Source organism: Vidua macroura, chromosome 19 (assembly GCF_024509145.1).
Source record: "Vidua macroura isolate BioBank_ID:100142 chromosome 19, ASM2450914v1, whole genome shotgun sequence".
In the NCBI taxonomy this organism is placed as follows: domain Eukaryota; kingdom Metazoa; phylum Chordata; class Aves; order Passeriformes; family Viduidae; genus Vidua; species Vidua macroura.
The window spans coordinates 952,824-979,799 of NC_071589.1; the positions used below are offsets into that span (position 1 = coordinate 952,824).

The 26,976-nt window shown below is 52.4% G+C and overlaps 1 protein-coding gene across 1 annotated transcript in view; it reads right to left on the reverse strand.

Moving 5' to 3' along the window:
- The window catches only part of STX8 (syntaxin 8), a 92,000-nt gene that overhangs the window by 12,070 nt on the left and 52,954 nt on the right, over window positions 1–26,976 (reverse strand). Inside the window, 1 exon segment of the mRNA XM_053995069.1 lies at window positions 21,923–22,024. Coding sequence (XP_053851044.1) covers window positions 21,923–22,024 — 102 coding nt within the window.

The window sequence follows — 26,976 nt, forward strand, 5'->3', positions numbered from 1 at the left end:
AAATTAGGTTTGACTTGCACAATCACTTTAAAAGTTTTTGGAAAATGGGGTCTGAAGAGCAGGAGGCTGATAAAATAACAGAGTTCAGTAGCAATGCGAAAATTTCGTGCCGGTGAAGAGGGGAATTCAATCCTTGCTGAATTTTTGACATCATTTAGATGTTAACAGAAGTTTCTTCTCCAAAAAGAGAAGGCAAGGCATCTTTAAAGCCCACACACAGATCTCTGACTCCTATATGCAGAGTACTATACAGAACTATTTTGGTTTTGGATGACTGCATTGTCTCATGTGTCAGGATGACTATTTGATTTTCTTTTATTTTTAATTTCAGCCTCGAGCAGAGCCAAACCTGTACAATTTATGCACGTGCAGTGCAAGAGGTCTCCTCTCATTTTGTGTCAAAAAAAAAAAAAGAAAAAAAGAAGAGAAAGGAGGAGGAAAAACCACAGTATCATTTCATCTGTGTACCTTGCTAAAACCTGAGAAGTTCATAAGCTCTTAACTCCAGTCCCTGCCTTTGCCTCCCCACACGAGAGCTCCAAGCTGCCCCAGCAGCTGCGCACGAAAAGCCTTCAAAGGAAAGAAGGAAATCACTGCTCTGAGAACAACGTGCTCGGGAGCCCTGGGCAGGGTGACAGGAGCAGGGTGTCACTGCTGTGTCACTGCTGTGTCACTGCTGTGTCACTGCTGTGTCACTGCTGTGTCACTGCTGTCACTGTGTCACTGTCACCGTGTCACTGCCGTGTCACTGTGTCACTGTGCCACTGTCACTGTGTCACTGCTGTGTCACTGCTGTGTCACTGTGTCACTGTGCCACTGTCACTGTGTCACTGCTGTGTCACTGCTGTGTCACTGCCATGTCACTGTCACTGTCACCGTGTCACTGCCGTGTCACTGTGTCACTGTGCCACTGTCACTGTGTCACTGCCGTGTCACTGTGTCACTGCTCTGTCACTGTGTCACTGTGTCACTGCTGTGTCACTGCTCTGTCACTGTGTCACTGTGCCACTGTCACTGTGTCACTGCTCTGTCACTGCCATGTCACTGCTGTGTCACTGCCGTGTCACTGTGTCACTGCTGTGTCACTGCTGTGTCACTGTGTCACTGTGTCACTGTGCCACTGTCACTGTGTCACTGTGTCACTGTGTCACTGTCACTGTGTCACTGCCATGTCACTGCCGTGTCACTGTGTCACTGTGCCACTGTCATGTGTCACTGCTGTGTCACTGCTGTGTCACTGTGTCACTGTGTCACTGTGCCACTGTCACTGTGTCACTGTGTCACTGCTCTGTCACTGTGTCACTGTGTCACTGCCATGTCACTGCTGTGTCACTGTGTCACTGCTCTGTCACTGCTGTGTCACTGCTCTGTCACTGTCACTGTGTCACTGCTGTGTCACTGTGTCACTGCCATGTCACTGCTGTGTCACTGTGTCACTGCTCTGTCACTGTCACTGTGTCACTGCTGTGTCACTGTGTCACTGCTCTGTCACTGCCGTGTCACTGTGTCACTGCTGTGTCACTGCTGTGTCACTGTGTCACTGTGTCACTGTCACTGTGTCACTGCTGTGTCACTGCTGTGTCACTGCTCTGTCACTGTCACTGTGTCACTGCTGTGTCACTGTGTCACTGCTCTGTCACTGCCGTGTCACTGTGTCATTGCTGTGTCACTGCTGTGTCACTGCCATGTCACTGCTCTGTCACTGCTGTGTCACTGTGTCACTGTGTCACTGCTGTGTCACTGCCGTGTCACTGTGTCACTGCTCTGTCACTGCTGTGTCACTGCTGTGTCACTGTGTCACTGTGTCACTGCTGTGTCACTGCCGTGTCACTGTGTCACTGCTCTGTCACTGCTGTGTCACTGCTGTGTCACTGTGTCACTCTGTCACTGTGCCACTGTCACTGTGTCACTGTTCTGTCACTGCTGTGTCACTGTGTCACTGTCACTGTGTCACTGCCATGTCACTGCTGTGTCACTGCTGTGTCACTGTCACTGTGTCACTGCTGTGTCACTGCCGTGTCACCGTGTCACCGTGTCTCAGCTCTGTGCCCCCATCCAGGGGGGATTTCTGTTCCCCAGCCCCAGGAGAGCACTGGCAGAGCCTGTGGGGAGCGGGATGGTTTGGAACACCTTCTCTGCTGCCTGCTGAAGTCCATCGCTGGCAGTGGCCAAGGCCAGGCTGGACAGGGCTGTGGGACAGTGGGAGGTGTCCCTGCCATGGCAGGGGTGGCCCTGGATGGGCTTTAAGGTCCTTCCCAACCCAAACCACTCTGGGATTCTATATTTTGCATCATATTTTCCTTTTGGAGAACATTTCCCCTTTTCAGCTCCTTAAGGTTATTCCCAGATATGTGTGAGGTTTGACAGAGAAAAAAAGATAAATATATAAAGTTAAGGAAGAAAAATCTCTGTAAGATTTGGAGCCTGCTATCAAACAAACAACCAGCATAAAAATACTTGAGAGCCATGAGCTGCCTGATTTACTAATTTGTTTTTTTTTTTCCTGGAGTCTAATCCTACGGTTAAATCTACAGAGCTTTTCCCCTCACACTTCCAGGGGGAGAAGAAACCCTCCCAGCAAGGAGGCACATAAATCTCCCTGGATCATTTGTCTGAATCCTGCTCCTGCCCAAACCCAGGATGCTCCATATGCTTTTGCAATAGCTCTGTTTTGATAGAATTACCAGGACTGTCCCTTATTAATCATGTTGCCACTACAAGTCCCTCTGGAGTGTTTGCTTATCCCATACTTTTCCAAACTCTTCCAGTTTCCTCTCCATTTATTAAAAGCTCGCTGAAGATGACCACAGTTAAAGCAAACCCTGCTACTACAGCACAGAAGGGAAAATAAGGGGGGAGAGAGGGAAAATCACCTTTAACCATGACTTTTCCTCTATTCCCAGCAGAACCTCCCCCAAAACACTGGTCTTTGTTTCCCTGACTGTGGAGCCCGAGCCATGGCTATTTAAGGTAGCATTAAGATTCAAGGAACACTTTCCTGGATGTTACTATTTGAGCCGGGATCATTGGAAGAAATTTGGTATTGGCACAACCCTTCAGTGCCCCGAAATCAATGAGCTTATTCCAGCCTGTAAAGTGTTCTTAGAGCCAGGCTGAAGTGCTTTGCTGGCCGGGGAACAAAGCCCCTGGCACCCCGCAGGACTGAACCCTGCTGAGGTGCAAGGCGTTTCCAAACACTCCCAATTAACTAAAAGAATCCACAATTAAGGAAGTGCAGTCCCTGGGCTGACAGAAGAAAGGGAATGTTTAGCCCAGCACGCAGCCCCCCACGATGCCCGGCACGGGAGCGAGGAGCGTGGCCAGCAGTAGTGGGGGATGAAGAGCAGGGGAGGTCCTGGGGGTCCCCGGGGAATCCGGCAGCCTGCTGGAACCCTGGCCCTCCCCAGGTCCCTGCTCCAGGGCTGGGAGCACCACGGGCATGGAACTGACCTGGGCTGACCTCCAGCCCCTGCCCTGCTCCCGGGAGGCTCCGTGGATGCCACGGATCAGCCACGGCTTCGGGAGGGTTCTGCTCCTGCCAGTCCCCATTTCCTACCCCAGAGCTGGTGGATGCCATGGATCAACCATGGATGCAGGAAGGTTCTGCTCCTGCCAGCTCTGCCAGTCCCCATTTCCTACCCCAGACCTGGGGGATGCCACGGATCAGCCACGGCTTCGGGAAGGTTCTGCTCCTGCCACTCCCCATTTCCTATCCCAGACCTGGTGGATGCCATGGATCAACCATGGATGCAGGAAAGTTCTGCTCCTGCCAGCTCTGCCAGTCCCCATTTCCTACCCCAGACCTGGAGGATGTCATGGATCAACCATGGATGCAGGAAGGTTCTGCTCCTGCCAGCTCTGCCAGTCCCCTTTTCCTACCCCAGACCTGGAGGATGCCACGGACCAGCCACAGCTTCAGGAAGGTTCTGCTCCTGCCAGTCCCCATTTCCTATCCCAGACCTGAGGATGGGCTCCAAAGGAAGGGGATCTGCAGTGCAGAGAAAATGCTGCCTAGGAAAGCTTCCCACCAACTCCACGTGGGCTCTGATGGGGAAGATCCCCATTTATCCCCCAGATTTTACATTGTTTTGAGGACTCTGCTGTGTGCAAAGCATTAATTCAAACCAAGTGATACAATTCTGCTAAAATTACACTCCTAAGCCAGCGACGTCTTTCTGAGTCACAAAACAAATATGCCTTTCCATGCACTTTTGGAATTGCAACATGGATTTCATTCTGATTTTCTCCCAGCTCACACAGAGTTTACATAAATGATTTTTCACGTTCATCTTTCCTCATAAAAACCACGGATCATGTGGGTGCTGTGCTACCAAAAGCTGGGCTCACGCAGGCGTGGGGCAGCAGGGAGAGGCCCCGTGGCTGCCCCAGCTCTCCCTGGTCCTGCACACAGGACCCTGCAGCCCGAGCAGCTCCAGCTGTGCTCACAGGGACTCCACCTGGCTGCAGCCATTCCCACCAGGAACTGGAGGCAAAGCCCTGCGGGGAGAGGAGTGGAGAACTCCCCCAGGTGGAGCACTCGGCGTGGGCTGTCCACCTCTGCTCCAAGGCTGCTTCCCAGGAGCCCGAGGACAGTGGCCAGGCATGGATGGGGCTGTTCCAACAGAGCTCCCCTGGCAGCTCTGACCTGTCCAGCACAGGGGCTGGTCAGCCCTGGATCCAGGAGGTGTCCAAAGCCAGGGCTTGGTGTCCCTGTCCCTGCCCATGGCAGGGGTGGAACAGGAAATCTTCAAGGTTCCTTGCAGCCCAAACCAGCTCAGCTTTAAGAAGATGGAGCTGAACCCCAACATCTGCACCCACGTTTGTGGCAGCTGGAGACCAGAACAGGGGGTGAGGCACTCACATGAGACTCCCTGCCCTGCCAGCACGGGCTCTCCAAGCTGACCCCACCCCTGAGCCACCGAGGGGACAAGTGACACCACGACTGCTGCCTGGTGTCACCCCGCCAGGGCTGTGCCTGAGTGACTCTCAAGTCACGCTGAAAGAATCTTTTTTAAAGGTTTCATCAACTCCTGCCTCGATCACTTCAAAAGCTCCACGCTGCACACCAGCATTACAGCAGGAATAAAGTCATCTGCAAGTGCTTAATGAAATGCATATTAGGTGCAAGCCACGGGGACTGCAGGGAGAAGCCTGGCAGGGCTTGATTTCAAGCAAGCCACGGAACATGACAGTAATTTAAATAAAACCTGGACAGTTTATCCAGTGCTTCAGCCTCTCTTTCTGCCTCTGCTCCCATCCAAGCCAGCCCAGGCTGACCACGTATCGCAGAGCTCATCTCCAAGCAGGAATTTTACTCACAGTGTTTGGCTTCAGGAGGAGGCAAATTAAAAACAGAGATGAAGGGATGCTTAGCCTTTTATTTTTAGCACAATCAAGGTTTGGTGGGAGGGAATCCTAATAAAATTTAAAAGGCAACACTTCTAATGGAGCATCCTTAATTTTATAATGAAGAGGTGGATGCAGTGATTAGTTTCTGCTTACTAGCAGATTTTTTTTTTTTTTTTTTGATATTGTTCACTGTGGTTTTCATGGCTTTGAGGGGAGGTTTTTAGCAGGACCAGCTGCCAAGAACATCTCCCAGTTAGCTGCTTTGGTCATCAGTCAGTAGCTGCCATTAACACAGCAGTTTCTATCTGCAAATCCAATAATTCTAGAGCTACCAAACACCATTTTCCCTCGAGATTAGTTTTGGTGGAGAAAAACATCCTTTGGAAGGCAAGCCATCTTTTTTTTTAAAGTATTTTAGCTATCAAAACACATGGTGCAGTCTGGAATAGAGCTGCCCATAAAAGCTCTGCTCCTCAGCCAGCCTGCCAGTGAACATGGGAAACCACCAACTCCAGCTGCTCCAATTAACTCCCAGCATCTTCCTCGGAGCCCAGACAATCCCGGGCTACTTGTCATGCAAACAACCTGGGAGCTTCATTCTCCTGGCGAGGCAAGAGGAGGGGTAAATGACTGAGTTAAGTAGATTACTGGGGAAGGAGTCACACTCAGCAGCTTTAGGAGATGATTAGACCCTGGGAAATTCACACCCCAAATCCCCCGGCCCGGATAGTGCACATTCATTACCAGCTCCAGGATCCACTGCAATCAGGAACCTTCCCTGGCAGCATGAAATATTCATTTCCCAATGAACTTCCATTTAGCTCTTCCCTCCGCCAAAAAGGAAGATTATGTCAAAAATTTTATGGGGGAAGAAGTTGCAGCAGCGTTTAGCAAGCCAGCAGCTCATGCTAAAACAACTCTTCAGAAAATCCCCAGCGGCTTTGGAGGGAGACCAGGACCAGCAGGGTCACCCAGAGAGGTGACCAGAGCCCCCGTGGGCACTGGGGAGAGCAGCAATGACCTGCCCTGAGCACTGAACAAATCCAAGCCAGCACTGCAGCTCCTGCAACCCAAAAAAGGGGGAATAATCCATCGTGGCAGGTGATGCTCCACAGAGAGGGGGATGCTCATGGAGAGGGGTGATGCTCATGGACAGGGGTGATGCCCCATGGAGAGGGGTGATGCCCCATGGAGAGGGGGGATGCTCATGGAGAGGGGTGATGCTCCATGGAGAGGGGGAATGCCCCACGGAGAGGGGGAATGCCCCATGGAGAGGGGGGATGCTCATGGAGAGGGGGGATGCTCCATGGGAGAGGGGGGATGCTCATGGAGAGGGGGGATGCCCATGGGAGAGGGGGAATGCTCATGGAGAGGGGTGATGCCCCATGGAGAGGGGTGATGCTCATGGAGAGGGGTGATGCCCCATGGAGAGGGGTGATGCTCATGGAGAGGGGGGATGCCCCATGGAGAGGGGTGATGCTCATGGAGAGGGGGGATGCTCATGGAGAGGGGGGATGCCCATGGAGAGGGGTGATGCTCATGGAGAGGGGTGATGCTCCACAGAGAGGGGTGATGCTCATGGAGAGGGGGGATGCTCATGGAGAGGGGGGATGCCCCATGGAGAGGGGGGATGCCCCATGGAGAGGGGGGATGCCCCATGGAGAGGGGGGATGCTCATGGAGAGGGGTGATGCTCATGGAGAGGGGGGATGCTCATGGAGAGGGGTGATGCTCATGGAGAGGGGTGATGCTCATGGAGAGGGGTGATGCCCCATGGAGAGGGGGGATGCTCATGGAGAGGGGTGATGCTCATGGAGAGGGGGGATGCCCCATGGAGAGGGGTGATGCCCCATGGAGAGGGGGGATGCTCATGGAGAGGGGGGATGCCCCATGGAGAGGGGGGATGCTCATGGAGAGGGGTGATGCCCCATGGAGAGGGGTGATGCTCATGGAGAGGGGTGATGCCCCATGGAGAGGGGTGATGCTCATGGAGAGGGGGGATGCCCCATGGAGAGGGGTGATGCTCCACAGAGAGGGGTGATGCCCCATGGAGAGGGGTGATGCCCCATGGAGAGGGGTGATGCCCATGGAGAGGGGTGATGCCCCATGGAGAGGGGTGATGCCCCATGGAGAGGGGTGATGCCCATGGAGAGGGGTGATGCCCCATGGAGAGGGGTGATGCTCATGGAGAGGGGTGATGCTCATGGAGAGGGGGGATGCCCCTCTCTGCACTCATTGTGGCCTGACAGAGCCCAGGACTGAGGGTGGGGATTAACTGCCTGCAATACTGGCAGAGCTGGCAGCAATCCTGACTTTTTGCCATCTCATGGCACCGTGAGGAGCGACAGGTTCTGGGAGAGGCTGTTCCAGACAGGGCTTTGTGACACTTCATGTAACAAAAGACTCCAAGTTTAACAGGAGTCTATACAGCATTATTCAGCAGCCCTCCATTATCTAAAGAATTACAAACCCCCCCTTTTGTGGATCTATATAAAGTAAAGGGTGTAACCCCAGCACATGAGAGGTGAGTGTGCCAAGAGCTCTCCCTCCTACCTGTGGTATTTTTATCAGAGATGTCTTTAAAAATACTTCTCAAAGAAAGTCTCTTATGCAAGAAGTTAGCTCAGGGCTCCTGAAGTGCAGTCTAGTTCCATCTAAACTCCAGCACCAGGGATGTTTCACCCCTGGTACCTAAAAGGATAAACTGCACAAAGCCAGTGACCAACCTGGCAGAAGGGCTCACCTGCCTGGGAGCTGCGTGCTGGGACAGCTCTGAAGAGGAAAGCACAAGGCTAAGTACTCCTGCTGAGAGAGTTGAGGTTCTGCAGTCTGAAGAAGGCTCCAGGGAGACCTTGGAGCTCCTTCCAGAGCCTGAAGGGGCTCCAGGAGAGCTGGAGAGGGACTGGGGACAAGGGATGGAGGGACAGGGCACAGGGAATGGCCTGAAGCTGAAGGAGGGTAGGGTTAGATGGAAAATTAAGAACAAACTGTTCCCTGGCAGGGTGGGCAGGCCCTGGCACAGGGTGCCCAGAGCAGCTGGGGCTGCCTTTGGATCCCTGGCAGTGCCCAAGGCCAGGCTGGACACTGGGGCTGGGAGCAGCCTGGGACAGTGGGAGGTGTCCCTGCCATGGCAGGGGTGGCACTGAGTGGCTTTAAGGTCCCTTTTCCAATCCAAACCCTTCAGTGATTCTCTGAAGACCCAAGAGCAGAAATAACACATTTCCTGCCTCCCTGATCCCCGTTTCTTTCTTGACTGATGCTGAATGAAGGCGTGAAAAGGAGATGGGGTCCCCCCACTATCTGGGGGTCTCAGGTGAGCCAGCCCACAGCACAGGCAGGCACTGAGCAGAGCCCAGCCAAAGCCAGGCTCAGCTCACGCTGGGCTCTGTGTGTCTGTGCCAAAGCAAGCAGGAAGCAGACGACTGGAACTCGTCTGCTGTAAATCTCACTCAGTCACATCCCATAAAAATACCTGAGTGCCCACCTACAGACACCATTCCCTTCTGGGAGCTGCCACCTCAACCTCCAGGCCATTTAACACCAAAATACTCCCCAGTTCCAAGCCCTCTGCTGACTGAACTGTGTCCTTGCTGCCAGAATTGGCAGGACAGAAGATGGCCACCAAAAAGCCACCAGCACCATTTGGATCTTCGTTCACACAGCAGCAAAGGAGAGTCAGTTCTGCTCTTCCTTCCTGGGAAGATGATCAGTGTTCCTCTGGCAGCCAAAATGCAGCATGGGTTTGTGAGGGGAGCAAGGCTGGGCATCCTGGAATCACACAGTGGTTTGGGTTGGAACCTTAAAGCTCATTCCCACCCCTGCCATGGCAGGGACACCTCCCACTGCCCCAGGCTGCTCCCAGCCCTGTCCAGCCTGGCTCTGGGCACTGCCAGGGATCCAGGGGCAGCCCCAGCTGTGCCAGGGCCTCCCAGCCAGGATTTTGGGCAGCTGCTGAACTTGGCTCTCCCTGTCTGCTCAGGGCTTGCACAGCACAGAGCATCCAGCCTCCATTCAGCAGCTCCTGATTTCAAACAGAGTCTGAAGCCCCCAAGCCTGGCTCTGCTGCAGGGACACCAGCACAGCAGCTCCTGGGACACCCTCTGGGCTGAGCAAATCCAGAGAGGTCCCAGTGGAGCACCTGGCACAGGAACAGCTCTTCATCACTGGGCAGGGCTGGCTGATCCAAACCCCAGATCTTCCTGTCCAAGAGAGTTTCTCTGTTAACCACTAAAATTCACACACAAATCTGCTGTGAACGCTCCAAAAAGGACAGAGGAGCTCAGGGGAGGACTGAGCTAATCCTGCATTCAGGGGCACAGCTGCATCCAGAACCAGAGCAAACAGCAGCTCCCAAATACCAAAGGCGATGGCAAACAATGAAACCACTTAACGATGGAAGTGGCTCAGAGGACGTTGGCAAAGCCACCAAGGAAATGTTAATAATGCTGTGATTACCACAGTAACCAGTAAGGCAGCAGCAGTGACACTGGGGAAGGGGCAGAAATGCAGGAATTCTGATTCCAGCAAAGGGCTGAGGTGCAGTGGGAAGTCTGGAGAGCCACTGCTCCCCACATCCCCCAGCCAGACCTGCAGGTCTGACAAGAACTGGAGATCAGCTACAAACCTCTACCCAGTTCCCAAGGGATCTCAGTGTCCTGTTCAAACACGCCGTGCCAAATGGAGTGTTTCTAGGTCTGAAAACAGAATGCACAATCCACAGGAAGAAATCCCATCATCTCATCTCAGGAAACTGGGAATGTTCCTGTTTATGGCACTGCCTTGCCCCATGCTGTAAAATACCCAGCATGAATCATTTGGCACTGCTGCTGTTTTTCTAGAAGGCCTAAACACGGGGCTTTTTCCCCTCACTTTTGAGTCTTTAATTCAATATCAAGGTGGGAAATGAATATTTTTGCATTTTACTTAAATGCCAGAAAAACATTTGCTGCTTTTCTAGCAGCAATGAGTCACTTTGGCTCCAATAAGGTGCTTTTCCAAAGCTTTTTAGCAGCACTGTCACCTTGCTAGTGCTCTGGAGATAAACACAAAACATTGTCTGCTGGGATCCCCCAGACTTTATAAACACTGCAGTAGAACCAACACGTCCAGCCCTGCAGAACCTCAGAGCTAAATAAAATCTCCAAGCCCAGGGAGAAGCATTAAAGCCAGGAGTACCTTCCCTTCTGGACAGGTTCTACTTTCCAAACTCCTTGAATCTGGTAGATTTGGGACAGTTTTGCAAATATGCCCGTGATGTCCAAAATCTACCCCTCCTGACACACACTGAGCTGTGCAAAGCACTTGTCTTCTCTCCCGGGCAAGCAGGAAGAAGCAGCCGGGGGGTAAAGGCCAGTGAAATGCACATTCCCTCTGCCCTCCATGGCCCTGCCCACGCGGGGCCGGGCAGGAGAAAGCAGCTCCTGCTCCCCAGGACAAATGGAACATGTGAAATACAGCACAGCTCCGAGCTAGCCAGCCCCACACGAGGGGTGCCCCATGGCACTGCCAGCCCCACACGAGGGGTGCCCCATGGCACTGCCAGCCCCACACGAGGGGTGCCCCGTGGCACTGCCAGCCCCACACGAGGGGTGCCCTGTGGCACTGCCACCCCCACATCATCAGTGACCTCTGGCAGTGCCAGCAATGCCCTGTGACAGTGCCAGCCCCACACCAGCAATGCCCTGTGACAGTGCCAGCCCCACACCAGCAATGCCCTGTGGCACTGCCACCCCCACATCATCAGTGACCTCTGGCAGTGCCAGCAATGCCCTGTGGCACTGCCAGCCCCACTCTGTGCCCTCTGGCACTGCCAGCCCCACACAAGGGGTGCCCTGTGGCAGTGCCAGCCCCACACCATCAATGCCCTGTGGCACTGCCAGCCCCACACCTTCAATGCCCTGTGGCACTGCCAGCCCCACACGAGGGGTTCCCTGTGGCAGTGCCAGCCTCACACCATCAATGCCCTGTGGCAGTGCCAGCCTCACACCTTCAATGCCCTGTGGCACTGCCAGCCCCACATGAGGGGTGCCCTATGGCAGTGCCAGCCCCACACCAGCAATGCCCTGTGGCAGTGCCAGCCCCACTCCGTGCCCTGTGGCACTGCCAGCCCCACACGAGGGGTTCCCTGTGGCACTGCCAGCCCCAGACCATCAATGCCCTGTGGCAGTGCCAGCCCCACTCCGTGCCCTGTGGCACTGCCAGCCCCACACGAGGGGTTCCCTGTGGCACTGCCAGCCCCAGACCATCAATGCCCTGTGGCAGTGCCAGCCCCACTCCGTGCCCCGTGGCAGTGCCAGCCCCACACGAGGGGTGCCCCGTGGCAGTGCCAGCCCCACTCCGCGCCCTGCAGCTGGCCCCGTGGCACAGAATCCGTGTCCCTGTGCGTGTCCCCTCCTGCCAGCCCCTGTGCAGGGGCCCAGCTGCAGCGCTGGGGCTGGCCCTGTGCTGATGAAGGCCGGGAGGAAGGCCGGGAGAAGGGCTCCCACAGCCCGGTGCCACAGCCCAGTGCCACAGCCCGGTGCCACGGCCCGGTGCCACAGCCCGGTGCCACAGCCCGGTGCCACAGCCCGGTGCCACGGCCCGGTGCCACGGCGAGCAGTGCTGCACTTCCAACGCCACAGCAGCCCGGCCTCCAGCGCTGCCCCGGGATTTTCCCGCTCCCGACGGGAATCCCGGCCTTGTCGCGGCCTCTGCAGCCTCCTCTCATTTCCCTGCGGTCCCAGACGCGTCTGTGGGACAGAAAGGAGGGAACAAAGGGGCTGCTTGTGTGTCAGGAGCCCTCGGAGGGGCTGTGTTTCGCTCCACCCTTCTCCAGAGCAGGGCAGTGTCTGGAGAGCTCTTTAGGAGTTTTCGTCTCATTAACATTTCCATGAGGGATCAAAGAATATATTAAAAAATATCTAAGTACAATTCCTGCTCCGGAGCGGGAATCTATAAAAAAAACCTGCCCGGATGCCTTTCCCTGATGCCTGGCATTATTCTGGGGGAGTTGTCTCCTCAGGAGCCCAGCTTTTACTCCCCCAAAGTCTCGGCACACCCATCCCACCGAGGCCGCTGTCCCAGGCGCTGTTGCCACGTCAGGGCCGAGCTGGCCCGTGCTCCTCGCCGGGAGATGCCAACTCCTCCCTGGCAGCCCCTGGGCTGGGCTGGGCGCTGGGGTGAATACCGAGGGAGCAACTGAGGCACGGGGGCAGGATTTTCTGCGGGGAGGAAGGTGAGCCTGTTCCTCCCTCCTGCCCGGGTGTCCCTGCCCGTGCGGGAGCTGCCACACCTGGGGCCGTGTCCCCCGGGCAGGAGCCACGGCCGGCCCCATCCCCGATCCCTGCCAGCCTCATTAGGGATGCCCAGCAACACCCCGCGGACAAAGCCTCGGCAAACAAAGTGTGGGGAGAAGGGGGAAGGGGGGGGAGAAGGGGATTTTTTTTTTCCCCCCCTTTTTTTTTCCAAAGAAAGGAGTGCGGAGGAATTCCTCATTCACTGATCTGTGGAATACATTAATATCCCAAGTGTTGGCACAGCCTCCCATGCTCGGGGGACCAACAATGCGAGCAATGACTCCGAGTCTGGGATCTTCAAATAAACCACCCCTGCTGTCATGGCCACCAGGAAAGAGAATAACAGCAATATTAGCTGACCTTCATTTTGTTGTTTCCCCAGACCTGACTGCTAGACCTCTGTTTGCCTGTTACTAGGATTTCTTGGCTGAAAAATGTGAGCATTTCCTAGACGATAAAGAGGCAGTTTATTAGGTAAATAAACCAGGCCCTAAGCAGCCTCTGCTGCTTGATAATGAGGAGGGAAGGAAAGGCCCAGACCTCCCTGCACCACCTAAAATAACCCCAATCAGGGCTCTCTAACTACCACCACACGCAGATTTTTCAACAGACAGTTAATGAACAAGAGAAGGTCATTCCAGCCCGGCCAACTTGTGCTCAAAACCATTTGCTGAGAAAAGTATAGGCCATAAAAATCCCAGCAGGCACTGTTTGTATCCTATAAAACTGTCCCTCAGTGGAAGCAGATAGAAGTTTACAATAAGTGTATTCTTTCAGGCTTCTGACAAAAGAAAGCATCGAGGGGAAGATGTTTGCAGAGGAGGGGTGGGAAGGAGAGGCTGGGGACACCCCGCACCATCCCCTGCTTCCCTCAGCCCCAGTGACAAACATAATTAATTATCAGGCACACAACGACCCAAGGGTGAGGTGCAAGCAGGCAGCACCTCCCTCAAAAGGCTACTGCAAATTAGAGCCAAGTTTTCCAAGTTTTCCCAATGCATCTCGCAGATAAATGGAATAAGCAGAGGGATTCAGAAAGCATGGCTTGCAAAATGCAGTTTCCACTGAAGCGGAGCTAGTGGAGCTGTTTTCCTTGCCAAAAGAGCAATGTTCTGGTGCAGGTTTTTTGAATGTTTAGGAGATAAGTATTACACAGGAGCTGCTGTGTGTCACAATCCATCTGGGGCCGTGGTACAACACACCCTCAATGCAGCCACTGCCCCACCAGCCACAACTCCACACCTACAGAGCCCAGGAGCCACTGGAATGTCACACCAGAGCCACAGGCACAGGCTGATCATCCTGCAGCAGAAACAAGCCCCTGGCCTCCCCACCCTGAAGCAGACAGGCTTCAATTGCAGCCCAGACCTGGGCAGGAGAGCATTCCTGCCACCAGCATCCAGCTGGGCTGGCACCAGCTGTGACATTCCAGTGTCACTGCTCTGCTTCCCCCAGGAAGGTGTGGAAGTCACTGCAAACAGCAGCCCCAGGGATGGCACAACAGCTCCAGTGTGAGCCCCTGTCACCCCCGTGTGACACCCAGCACCCATCCCCTCTGTGTGACCCTGAGCAAAGGGTGCAGAGCCCACCTGGGGCCTCGGGCAAGCAGACAGGTAGCCCAGTGACAGTGGCATTGAAGGTATCTTCCCCGGGGCTGCACAAAAATCTTGACTTTCACCTTAAGTCGATACATTTCCGAAAGCAACACCAGAAATGCCCCCCTGGCCCCAGACCTGACCAATCCCCCACAAGGGCAGGGCTTCCTTACTGCTCTTCCCATGTGCCTGAGGACACTTTTCCTCCAGTCCACTGGCACGATGGCAGGAATCCTACTGCACTTTTGCAAAACAAGAAATATTTGAGATCCCAGCCCCTGTTGATTTATATGCCCGGATTCTGGTGGGATCAGCATCCTCCACGCATCTCACAAAGCCCTGAAGAGACAACATAACCACTTGTCCCTAGCAGACTAATTTCCCCATTGACCACATCCTCCGTGCATTGTTGTGTCCCTGCAGTGCCCGGGGCTTGGGAAGCAGAATTCCAGATGCTGGACCCTCGCTCTGCCCAGGCACTGCGTGCTCAGCCCAGCTCTGGCTCGGGGGATGCAGGGTAACACCACCAAGGGAGGCTGCAAAAGGCTCAGCATTTGGGAGCCAAAGACGAAGGCAGAATTTCAGTCTGCAGGAATTACTACAAACGTTTAACCCGGATGATTTCCCCCCTAATTTAGGTTTTAACGTGGCACGAAATCCCCCGAGCCTGAACACCGTTGTATTTCAGCTCCAGATCAGGAAGAGCAATTATTTTGTCATTGAGCATATTAGGAAAGAAAAGGCAGAAGGAGGCAAGTTTGAGCCTCTTTGGTAATGTACAAATTAACACATTTCATCACTGTTTTCAGAAATATAAATTAATGATTTAATTCTGCAACATGTATCCTTGGAAACCAAGCTGTAAGCAGTCGCGCTTGGATGTTTCACACAATTCCATTCCTTCAATATTGAAATCCAATTAATTGCTTGGCCTTTTGCAGTGACGGACAGCTTGGGTGAGCAGGGTGCCCAGGGGCTTATTTTACCACCAGATTTGTAGGATCCCACTACGTGGGTTGACAACAGCTGCTCTAAATCTCCTGATAGCTATGAACAGGCACTGATGAAGTTCAGTCTGTTTGAACAGCTGCATATGCAAATGTAATTAAGAAGATCTCTACTGCCTTTTGCTCCCCCTCTCCCTGTGTCCTGATGGGGAGGGGTGGCATTTCACTGCTCCAGGCTTCAGCCTCTGCCTGATTTACGTCTCACAGCCCAGTCCCACAAACGCCACTCTCGGGGTGTCCTTAAAATCAGGAATGAGGGCAGGACTGATGCACTCAGGCCCTTCCCTTCACACTGAGCCTTAGCCAGGACATGTATCCCAAAATTAGGGATCCCTCCAGAACCAGAGGGGGAACTGCAGCGCCCACACAACTGCCACCCACAAAATGGAAGGAAGAATCAGCTGTGAGCGACCCCAGGCCTGTCTGACCAACCTGGGCAGGATGGAGGCTCCAGAGCAAACCAAGGCTAATTAGAACATGAAACCAAAAATTAAAGAGGGTAGAAAACACTGGGAGTGCACCGAGGGGAAATCAGATCACACAGAGCTAACCAGGTTAGCTGGTCAGATACTGAATTTTCTAGACAAAGCAAGTGAGACAGACCCTACCCACACAGACTTCAGCAAAGTGATACAGCCCCACATGGGAAAACCTGAAATGAAAAACTGGGGATTAGCAGAGCTGCAAGGGCAGGAAACTGGTGAAAGGGGAAGTGGCGTTGAAAGAAGGATCAGAACGGATGGAGGTCACTGGCAGAGCTCCTCCAGGAATGGTCAGCAGGCTGATCTTATTAAATGTTTTTATTAATGACCTTGGCACAAGAAGTAAGTGTGCTAATGAAATCTGCTGCTGACACAAAGCTGGAAAGCAGCACCAGCACACAGGAAAGCTGGGACTGGATGAGGGAAAAAATGGGTAACTGTGAAGATGAATGGAGGAAGGCTGAAATTCCATGGGATGGGAGAGGAAGCCACGCTCTGAGGATAAACAATAGTTTTTGCTGTGAGTTGGAAACAAAATGAACTTGAGTGGAAAATGTTCAAGAACGAGAAAGGCCCAAGCAAACAGCTCAAAACCAAAATGACTGAGGCATCAACACACTGGACTTGCAGAATTTCCAACAGCCAGAGAAGAGCTGGAGCTGCTGGACAAGCCAGGTTATAGGGTTTACAGAAACCCAGAGCTGTGAGAAGGCTCCAGGGATGTAGCACTTGGTTCCTGTGGTTAAAGATCCAAAAGGTTTATGTAGGAAGAAATGTAAAAAAAAAAAAGACTTGGCAGAAAACAGATTAATTTAGGAGATTAAAATGTACAGACACTTGTTCAGCCCTGCAAAACAAAAGCTGGGAGGGCACACCGAGTGATCTCTTGGACACACACATTTTATAAAAAATAAAGAAGGGGAAAGAACTGTTCAGGACAGCAGAACAAGGGCTGCACGTGGGCATCATGAAGTATCCCTGACAGGTCCAGGCTGGAGATAAGTTTATGACCATTTCAGCCTTCCAATAGGAGTAATGGGGGGGAAAAAACAAGCTTGTTCTCAGAAATTTATCTTGAAGGGATCCTCTGACCCAGAAGGTCCCATCTTTTCCTGCTCAACACACACACAGAGCTGACAGCACCAGGACGTGCTGTGCTTCCCACCTGGGAGTCATAAAGCAAATCCAAACCATCTTTTTTTACAAAAAAAAACCCCTGATTGTGACTGCTTAGGTCCATCCTCTTTCATCAGCTGAATGAATTCCAACACCTCGGCAGGAGCAAATATTTGAGGAGTGAATACAGCGAGTGTGAGGAGGAAGAGGAGGCAGAGCAAGGCCAGGAGCTCTGGAGGGCACTGCAGGAGTGAGCACCAGGCTGGGGACACTGCCACCAGCACGGGCCCCATCTCAGGAAAAGATCTAAATTGCCAGGCCAAGAAATCTCATCCCATCAGAGGCTGGACAGGTGGGTCAGAGCAGTGCAGTTGTCAGGACAGCACTGGGAGGAATATCAGTGTAACTTCTCCAAGAGTCAGATTGCAGGAAAGGCTGATTTCATGGCAACTGAACCAGCTCCTCCTCTCCACTGAGCAAAAAACAAATGGATGGGGACTTGCTCATCTAAACACACAGGATACGCCAGAGGAACAAACCTGAGCAGCTGCCATCGTCATTTATAACACAAATTAAATCCATGGCAAAAATAAGCAAAACTTAGAACAGAGAGATCACAGAACCTGGCAGGAAAAGGCCCCAGCCTGCATGAATCATTATTTTCTAGAGGAAACCTTATATAAGCCAAGCTACCCTGTTTTAAAACAAACCAAACCTTCCAAAAACTCCAATTAATGGGTTTAGCAAAGCTCTGGTTTTAATTCAGGTGTTTTGGTAAGATTAAAAAAAAGCAACCCACCTGGTACAGATTAATCTGATGTAGTTTACACCCTGCCTTTGGCATCCCCCACCCCTCCCTGGGCAGGGAGGCAAAGGGGAGCTGAGAGCCTTCACCTGGGGCTGAGGGAGGTGGTTAGATTGCATTGCCATCTTGTGGAACTGGAGGAAAGCAGGCACAGGGAAAAACTGCTCTGTGCAGTGGGGTGCTGCTCTCCAGGACACAGCTCCTGCCCCAGAAGGGGATTTGCTGTGCCTGTTCCTCGTTCTCCTCATTTATCTGAGAGGGCAGAGGGATGCACACAGGGAGAATGTGGTCTGCTGCCCTCAGGCTGCTTGGAAGGGGATGGACACAGACTCACAGACTCATCTGTCAGAAATGAAAGCTCCCTCTTTTTTTCTTTTTCTTTTTTTTTTTTTTTTTTTGCTTGTTTTTACTGTGACAAAGTCATCATTTTCTGTGTGTTGCTTCCCCAGGAAACAAAAGCAGCTTTTCTCCCTGGCTGCAGGAGAACCAGGGGTAGGACCAGGAGTAGAACCAGCAATGCCCAGCTCCCCTCCCCAAAATTCATTCTTCAGCAGGACCTGAAGAGCATTTCTGACTCCACACATGGCACAGCTGAGATGCAACCACCCCTGCACAGGTCACATCTGCCAACAGGGCTTCCAGCTGTGGCTTGAGCTACCAAAATCCCCTTAGCTTCTCCAGACACAAACACTTGAGGATGTTCTTATCACAGCCAAAGCCTGGCTTAACCAACCTCTCTGCAGGGAGCTGCCTACCGTGGTCTCTAGGGAAAATAACCAAACAAAAAATCCCACTACAAAACTCAAGGATGGGGGGAAAGTCACCCAAAAGCACCAAACCCGTTTCCCCCAGCATCTCTACATTAATTATACTTCAATTTATTTGCAAATTCTTAAATGCAGTTCTTAAGAGGATGTTCTAAGGGTTAAAGTTTCTAATAAAAACAAGTTATTGAGAAATGGCTAGTGAGTGTTACTCTGCAGAAAGCCCTAAAGGTGCCCAACCTGGGAGAGAGAGGACAAACCAAGCCAAGAGCGCCAGTGGTGAGGCTGAGAAGTCAGGATTGTGCAGGCAGCCATTCCTGGAGCAAAGCTGGTACAGGCAGCCTGACACTTGACTGATGATCTGTGTGAACACTCTGCTGAAAGCTCAATGCAAATTTCTGAAATCTATGAAACTTATATGTCCCACCAGCCCTCCTAATGCCCAGCACTCACTGGGAAGGGAGAAAACAATGCCAGGCAGCGTGCAAACTTTTGCCTGCGGATGACTGATGATTTTCAACAATAATTTCATAAATGCAGCAGGCTGGAGTCTATCCCGTGGTTATCCTTCTGCTGCAATCCCTGGGAGTTCCCAGTGCCACCAGTGTGGGGCTGCCCGGGGCCACCAGGGAGACAGGACAGCCTTCCCTGGGCACGGCGAGGGCTGGCGCTGTCAACAGCTCTGGGACAGCCAGAAAAATGGCACTGAAAATAAGCTGTGAATGAAACAACCCACCCAGGACGACCTGCGGGGCTGTGCCAGGCTGAGGACGGGCAGAGGCAGCTCCTGGGCCAGGCAGGTAATGCCAAGGGCACAGCCCAAGGGCCAGCGGGCACTGGGAACAGCCCCCACAGCTGGAAATGAGGTTTGCATGAGAGGGAGATGTTGAAATATTGATTAAAGTTGGGCTTCACCAGCAATACTTTGATTTTTTGATTATACTGGCTGCTAACAAAGACACACCCATTAATGCATTACATTCCTGCTTGTAAAACAGGGATTATTCCATTATTGCAGCCAGTGTGCTCCGCTTGTGTCCACAGCCCGTGGCTCCAGCACAGGCACTCATCAGGGAAATACAAAGACATCATGATTTCATAAAGCAGGGAAAAACACATTGCCAGCCACACGCTGGAACAGAGCAGAGACTGGGTCTGAGTAAGGACAGGGTGAGCAAGGGGAAGGGCCGAGCACTTCACCCTGCTTTAAATCCAAAGTAAGACACCAAGCCCAAAGAGGTACTGAAGATTTGATCGGTTTAAATGATAAACAGGCACTCTGACAGGGTCCCCTGGCAGGTGCCAGTTTTCCTGCTGCTTGGCCTCATGCCAGGGATAATCATATGTACAGGGAGGGTATTTCTCATCCCAGTGCACCAGTTCATTCCAGTGCCAGGCTAAGGGTGGGAAGGGGATGGGAGGAATGCTGTTAAAGCCTCAGCATTGCTGATGCAAAGCTCACGCCTGGGCAGGAGGAAGCAGCCATCTGAGGCAATATGGTGTTTACTTATGCCCAAATTGTTATGCAAACACAGGAAGACCTATGGGAGCAGAGGGAACAGGCACCAGAGGCAGCACTTCTCACCAAAGCCAAATGTTTTTCAATGTGCAAAGGGTGAGAGAGGTCACCCCCAAGGAATCCAGGCCAGGATCCTCCCAGCCTTCGCTTCTCCCATCCTCCTCCTCCTCCTCCCCTGAAATTCCCCAGGCAGCCAGGATGAGCTTCCCGAGTTAAAGTGACAGCCTTATCATCATGCAACCTGTCTGGGGCTGCACTTGCATGAGGAACATAAAAATGGGGAGAAATCCCTCCTGGACCCCACGGGACTGATTCCCTGCCCGCCCCCCACATCAAGCTGAGCTGCCCCGGACTCATGAGGAAAACGAAGCCACAGGAATTAAGGGGAGACTCCAAAGGCACACAGGGGTACTCAGCATCATTCAAGTGCACTTAGTTTTAAATTAAATCCATCTTGCATCAACATTCAAGATCTAAAATAAAAGAGTCAGTCATGAACTCTACAGTCACGCCTTTAATTCCATCCGCAGTTGGTACGGGTGAACTCAGAGACAAATGACTCTGACAAGTCAACTTTAACCTCCAGAAGAAGCCACAGGTTTTCATCAACCTCCATCAACCAAGCTTTCAAAACGTTATCACTGATGGAGGACCAAATAAATCCCTGGAATTGTCAGTGCTGGAAAGATGCTTCCATGCCAGTCTAAGCTGGGAGCTTCTGCAGCCAGAGCCTCGCTCCACAGAATGAAATCTCCCACCAGCCACAACCAGGTTGTGACCACATCAGCCCTCGGCTTTCTCTTTACTGAACTACAAAAACCAAATTTCAACAACTTCTGACCATAAGTCAAAATTCTCTAGAGCACTGTGAGTCTTCTAGCACGATAAAAACCATGGACACCAGAACCAGACATGCTGCTTCCAGAACAGAACTGCCAGCACCTCCAGGGACTTCATCCCTCAGTCAGTCACTCTCCCCACACAAAGACAACGTCTGCCACCACCCACAGCATCCTCTCCTGCTCAGAGCTACCAACCCTCAGGCCTTCATCCAAACCTGCCTGTGACTATCACCCGTGCTTGGCTCTCTGCAGAGGGAGGCAGCTTTAGCTTTAGCAGCCTGCACATCACTGCAGGAGTCACCAGGGAGGATTTCATGCCTGGCAGGCTCTGAGTGCTGCTGGGTTAAGAGCTCATTCCTGCAGGACACCCCCAGGAACGCCCCTGCGGCCTCGCTCCCCGCTGTGCCAGCTTTGTGAGAGCTGGTAGCAAGTTTGTGTAAAGCTAATTAACATGCACCGCTCTAATTTCAAACCATTTCATACAATCAGGACATTGTGCAACGCTGGAGTCAAATGGCTCAAGGAAATGAACTGCAGCAGCCCTTCAGCACAGCCAGTCAGACCTGCTGGAGATGTTTGGAGTGCTGGGGTTTGTGCCTTTGAAAGAAGCTGTCCTCGGGGGGGAGCGCATTGCACAGCAATTAGCAACAGTTAATAACTGCACATCCTCAGTGAAGAACTGCCCTGGTGATGCCTTAAGTTTTAGCTTTTATATTTTTCACATTCTGTGCTGCCCATGTGTGTAGTTCTAAGCTTCACATGAGGGGATGCTGAGCTCTGTGCACAGAGCTGGGAGACAAAACAATTCCTGCTCCAGCTGGGCACCAAGGACAAATGATCCAAAGCTCAGGCCCAGGAGCACAAACAGCGTGGGCTGGAGAGAGAAAAACAAGCAGGATGGGAGTGCATGGGCTGGAGCTGGAATGGGACAATGAACTGCAAGGTGCAAATGGAGCAGAGCTGATCCCAGTGAGAGCCCCCGGGAGCGCTCGTGCATTTTGGGACCATTTTGGTTCCTCTTGGGTGCAGCCCTGGCTGGGCTCTGGTGCTGCCCAAGGTGGATCCATGGAGGAGATCCTTTTCATAACTCCCTGCTTTATTCTTTAGCTCTGGCTGGCCTTCCCAAGGCATCCCTGGAATGGAGTGATTTGTGCTGCAGCCCTTTCCTACCGCAGGACGTCGATTTCTTCTCCACCCTCTTCACGTGCCGTGTCTGGCTGCGCAGCCGGTCGTCCGTGTTCTCCACCAGGTTCGTGAGGTCGTCGATGATCTCTGGGGAAAGAGGAGCAGGAACATTAAATCTGAGCCCACAGCACCCCAGCTCAGCCACCCTCCTGCTGAAAGCTCCAGAATGGAACCAGCTGCATCCCCCAGTGCTCACATCACTGAAAGGTCCAAATCCTGGGAGATGCCACAGCAGAGACTTCAGATTCAGTGCAGTGAGAGTGGAGGGGAAAGTCCAGCCTGAAGTGGAGGAAGAACTACAGCCTGAAACAGCAGCATCAGTCTAGGAGGTCAGGGAGTACAGGATGATGGCAGCCACAGAGCTGAGGTGAATTCCCTCAGTGAGCCAAAGTGAGGGAATTAGTGCCTATGCTATAGGAGATCTGGAATTTCAGTCCCTGGAACAGCATCTCAACACTTGGTCACGACATCCTCACTAAGCCACATCCACCATCTTCATAAAGGCTTCTGGGAGCACTCAGTGCAGTCCTGACCACGCGACCACTGCGGTCACCAAGTCCTGCCTTGGCTCCCTCCTGGAGCTGTGGGTCTGGCAGCTCTCCCTGCAGCCCAGAAGGTCCTCTGGGAAAAGAAAAGTGGGCAAAGTTTCCCCTACATCAAGTTTTAAGAGAGGAGAAAGGAAAACTTGAAGCCAAGCCATCCTCAACCTCCTGTAACTGATGGCTTTAATTTTGTCATGGAAAGCAGAGCTGGTACAAGGCTTACACTGCGAGTGGTTGATGGGATGGCTCAAAATTAAAAGCCACATTCAGGCACTAAATTTCCCTCTCGCTGCCTGTTCCGCTCCAATTTCCCTGGAACACACAGCCAGTGCTTCTGGTGTCTGCACACACCATGTCTGGCTGCCCTCGGCCCCGCAGGTAGGAGAGGCTTCCTTTGTGCATGATAAATCAGAGAGGACAGCAGCCAAGCCCTGAGTGCTGCTGCACAGCCTCTTGCTCTGGTTCCACTTCCAGCACTCTCCCACTATTGATCCCTGTCTCTGTAAGCCCTGCCTGCCTTTGAGCCAGGCTTGGGGACAGTGGCCGTGCCCTCGGCTGCTCTGGACCCCACTGGCACTGCAGCTCTGCCCTGGGGGAACCCAGGGTTCAATGGGCCTGAAGCAACAAGAGCAGGAGTCAGAGCACACAGCAGACAAAGTGATACCCTGCCCAAATGTATGGATCATAACCCTGGATGGATGATGGCAGAGAGTTAAAGAACATTGAAAGAACACAACTCCATCCACAGACATGGCCTTTACTATTGGCTTGACTGTATTCCTTCAAACAAAAGATTTCCCAAATGTCTCCACAAGGGAAAAGGGGATGACAGTGAAGAGAGAGGGCTTTCCTTGTGCTTCCCAAACTTCCCTGGGACACAAGGAGCCCTTGTCCTTACAAGAGTAGTGCCAGTGTGTGACATTAGTTCTTGCAGCTTCCCTGCTGTCATCCCTGTGACACCAGGAATTGAATGGGAATGGTTTTCTGCACCATTCACCTTCCCAGAGCAGATCACAGAAACCTCTGAGCTGGGAGGGACCCCCAGGATCACCCAGTGCAGCTCCTGTCCCTGCACAGACCCCCAACAACCCCACCCTGTCCAAAGGCTCCTGGAGCTCTGGCAGCCTCGTGCCCATTCCCTGGGGAGCCTGGGCAGTGCCAGCACCCTCTGAGGGATGAACCTTTCCCTGAAATCCAACCTAATCCTCTCCTGACACAGCTCCAGCTGTTCCCTCAGGTCCCAGATGTTCATTATGGAGGGTGTTTATGTTCTCAGTCTTATCAAGGAACAAGCACTGTATCAAATACAGATAAAAGCAGTCTGATGGTACACAGAGATAACAAAAACCACATAAAATTATCAAAGTTCTGCAGCACAAAGGAAATGTCCAAGGCACACAGAGCACGGAGGTTTTGCTCTCCAAGAGAGCTGAGACATTCAAGCACCATCCTTGCAGTGCATGTTTCCATCTGCTCTACAAACACTCTGTCATCTCCACCAAATCCCTGTGTAAAAGGATATCAGCATCTAAAAAAATCCTGGGCTTTGAAAATATACAGCTTTCCTAAAACGTGAGCTCCTGATTCCTGTCCTGCAGCCCAAACCACCCCTGAATCCCCACGAAGGGAGGGCAGAGGGCAAACATCAGCCACTTCCCTGTGTTTTACCCTCTGCCTCTGACCCATCCACCCCACCAGCACTGCTCTATTCCAGACACAAACCCTCCATATTTCTAGAGTTGTTTGCAATATTTAAAATTATTGTTCATCAAAATTATTGAATTCGGTATTGTCCATCCTACACCAAAACACATTTTCCCAAGGGACGGGAGGCATTTTATTTGAGCTACAAGGTTTGTTCAGTTTGCAGTTCAGATATTCACTCTCTTCCCCCTTCCACCCAACTTTCCCAGGTCTGACATCTGCAAAGCCAACAACATTTTGGGGAAACTTTATCTGTCCTGCGTGATTCAGCACACAGGAAGAGCAGGACAATGCTGCCTGCAAGGGCAGGACTGCTCATGTTTGCCTCTCCACGAAAAAAAAGTGCTGCAAGTTCCCATCGTTGTCAAGGACAAAGTGATAAGCATGCTTGGGAAATTGGAGACTTTCCTCTGCCAGCACTGACCAGACCCTCCTTGAAAAACATCCTGGTGAACAAGCTGTAGCTAAATGAGAACAAATGTGAGCAGGAAAATTTTCTGTCATCATTTCAAAGCCCAAGGCACTGCAATTGGGATTCTGTGTAGAGCCTCTCCTTTCCCATCCCCCTGCCAGGATTCTCTGCTGAACCAAAGGGCTGCCCTGGACATCCTGGAAGAAGCATTTCTCCATTTATATATCACTGTATAAACGTGTTTTGTGACACAGGCTCCAGGGGAGCAGGGCACTTCACCCAACACACAGCCCACAGCTCAACGAGCACCCAGCCCTTTATTGTCTCAGCTGGGACCTGGAGAATCCTGGAGTGCTCATGGCAGGACCTGGAGGTCTGAGCAGCTGGAACGGGGAGGAAGCACAAGGAGGTTCTGACCCCACTCCCAGCTGAACCAGAAGAGGTTCCCCAGAAGAGAAACATCCATCCATCCATCCATCCATCCATCCATCCATCCATCCATCCATCCTCTGCACCCACAAACCCCCTGTTGTGCTGACACCCAAGCACAGGGCAGTGCTCAACCTCCCTGTAAATGAAATATTTCTCCCCAGTCCAAAAGAAGTCAGTGTTGGAGAAGGCAGAGTTGAAAATCAGTACTGGATTTCTAAGGTGGGCACCAAGCAATCCGTGGCTAAGGAAGTCCTCAGAGCACTGACCCTCCACGGGTTTTCTGACCCACCTGCAGCCCCCTCTGCCCTTCAAGCTGGCAATCCCATGTTCTATCACCTCCCATTTAGCTGGCTATGCTAAAAAAAGATGGAGAGAGACCAGGAGAGAGGGAAGGAGCCAGGTCCCCGCGGCGGGAGGGAGCAGACGGGGAAGGCAGGCTGGCTGCTGGTGACCTTCCAAAGGACACTCCTGTAACACGGCCCTGCAAACCACAACCCAGCCAGGAGCACACATTTAGCCAAGGTCTCCTTTCAGGGAAGCAGGATCTTGAAGCAGGAGATAAAAACCCAGTGCCCAACCCCAGCACTAAACCCGGAGTCACTTAAGCACAGCCGAAGTGGGAGAAGTTTGAAGGTCAGTGCTGGAGGTGAGCTTGGCCAGGAGCTGCTCCGTCAGCAGGGACTGCTCAAAACCCAGTGCCACGGCTGTCCCCATCCCTGCACACGTGTCCCTGGGCTGCAGTGCCAGGCACGAGGCTCTGGAGCTGACCAGGAGCTGAGGCAGCCCAGCATTCCCATGGGAAGCGGCCGGTCCCCGCAGGAAGGCAGAGGCACTTCCAGGTTCCTCTCCTCACCTCCCTCCTGCCGGCCGTGGGGGGAGCACCAGCTGTCCCCACAAATCTGGGGGCCTTTTCTGGTGATCCAAGCTATAAAATCTGAGATGGAGCCCTCAAGAAGGGCAGGATTTCTCCAGGTATGTGTCAGACAGCAAAGCAGTGGTGGGATCTGAGGTCAACATGGACACAGCTGAAGCCAGGACAGAAGTCATGGCAGATCTTCTCTGGGGACACAAGTGTGGCTGCAGTGCTGTCCTGGCTCCTGCAGCCACAGGACCAGCCACGGACAGGGCAGGGGCAGCCCCTCAGGAAACTGGGATCAATTCCACACCTGGGGCTTACAGAGAAACGAGGCAAGGAAGGAGCAGCAAAGGCAGCCCATGACAGGAAAAATGTAGGGTGATATATTCTGAAATACTTGACTTTTTTTTTTTTTTTTTGGTTCAAAATCGCACAGCAGCAGTTTTTGATCTTAGGCAATGTGTTTTGGACAGTGCAGAGCAGGCTGAGCGTGGGTCCAGGTCAGAAGAAACATCCCTGAGAAAGAGGTGGGAGAGGCTGGAAGTGCAGCTCTCTCCCATTCCAACAGAACTCTGCCTCCCAGGAAGGGGAGAGGTGTTTACTGGAAAAAGCCTCTGCAAAGTGAGGAAAACCTCCTCCTTTTTTTTTTTTTTTTTCAAAACCAAATACGTTTTGGTTTTGTTTAATAATTTGCATTAAGTGTGCAAAGGAACAACCTGGCAGCAGAGGTAAGGGTGGACTTATCCCTGAAACCACATCTGCTAAGAGCTAAAAAGCATAAAGATTTATGTGAAGGACACCAAGCAAAGACAGATGATAAAAAATGGAGCAGAAGAAATTGCATGGGATCCTAGGAATTTCTCAAGAAAAAAAGCTCATCCTTCATTTCCTTTTTTCTTCAGAGACTTTGCCGCTGCCACGAAAATCAGAAATATTCTGGTTTAGTTCCTGAAATCACCGCTACCGCCCGTGGAAGGCTGCTTGTGCTTCTCTCCAGCCATCATGGATGATTTCAGTGGCTCCCAGGGGACAGGAGCCCCCAGGCCGGGCTGTAACTCATCCCAGCAGGAAGGGAATGCAAACCTGAGCTGCC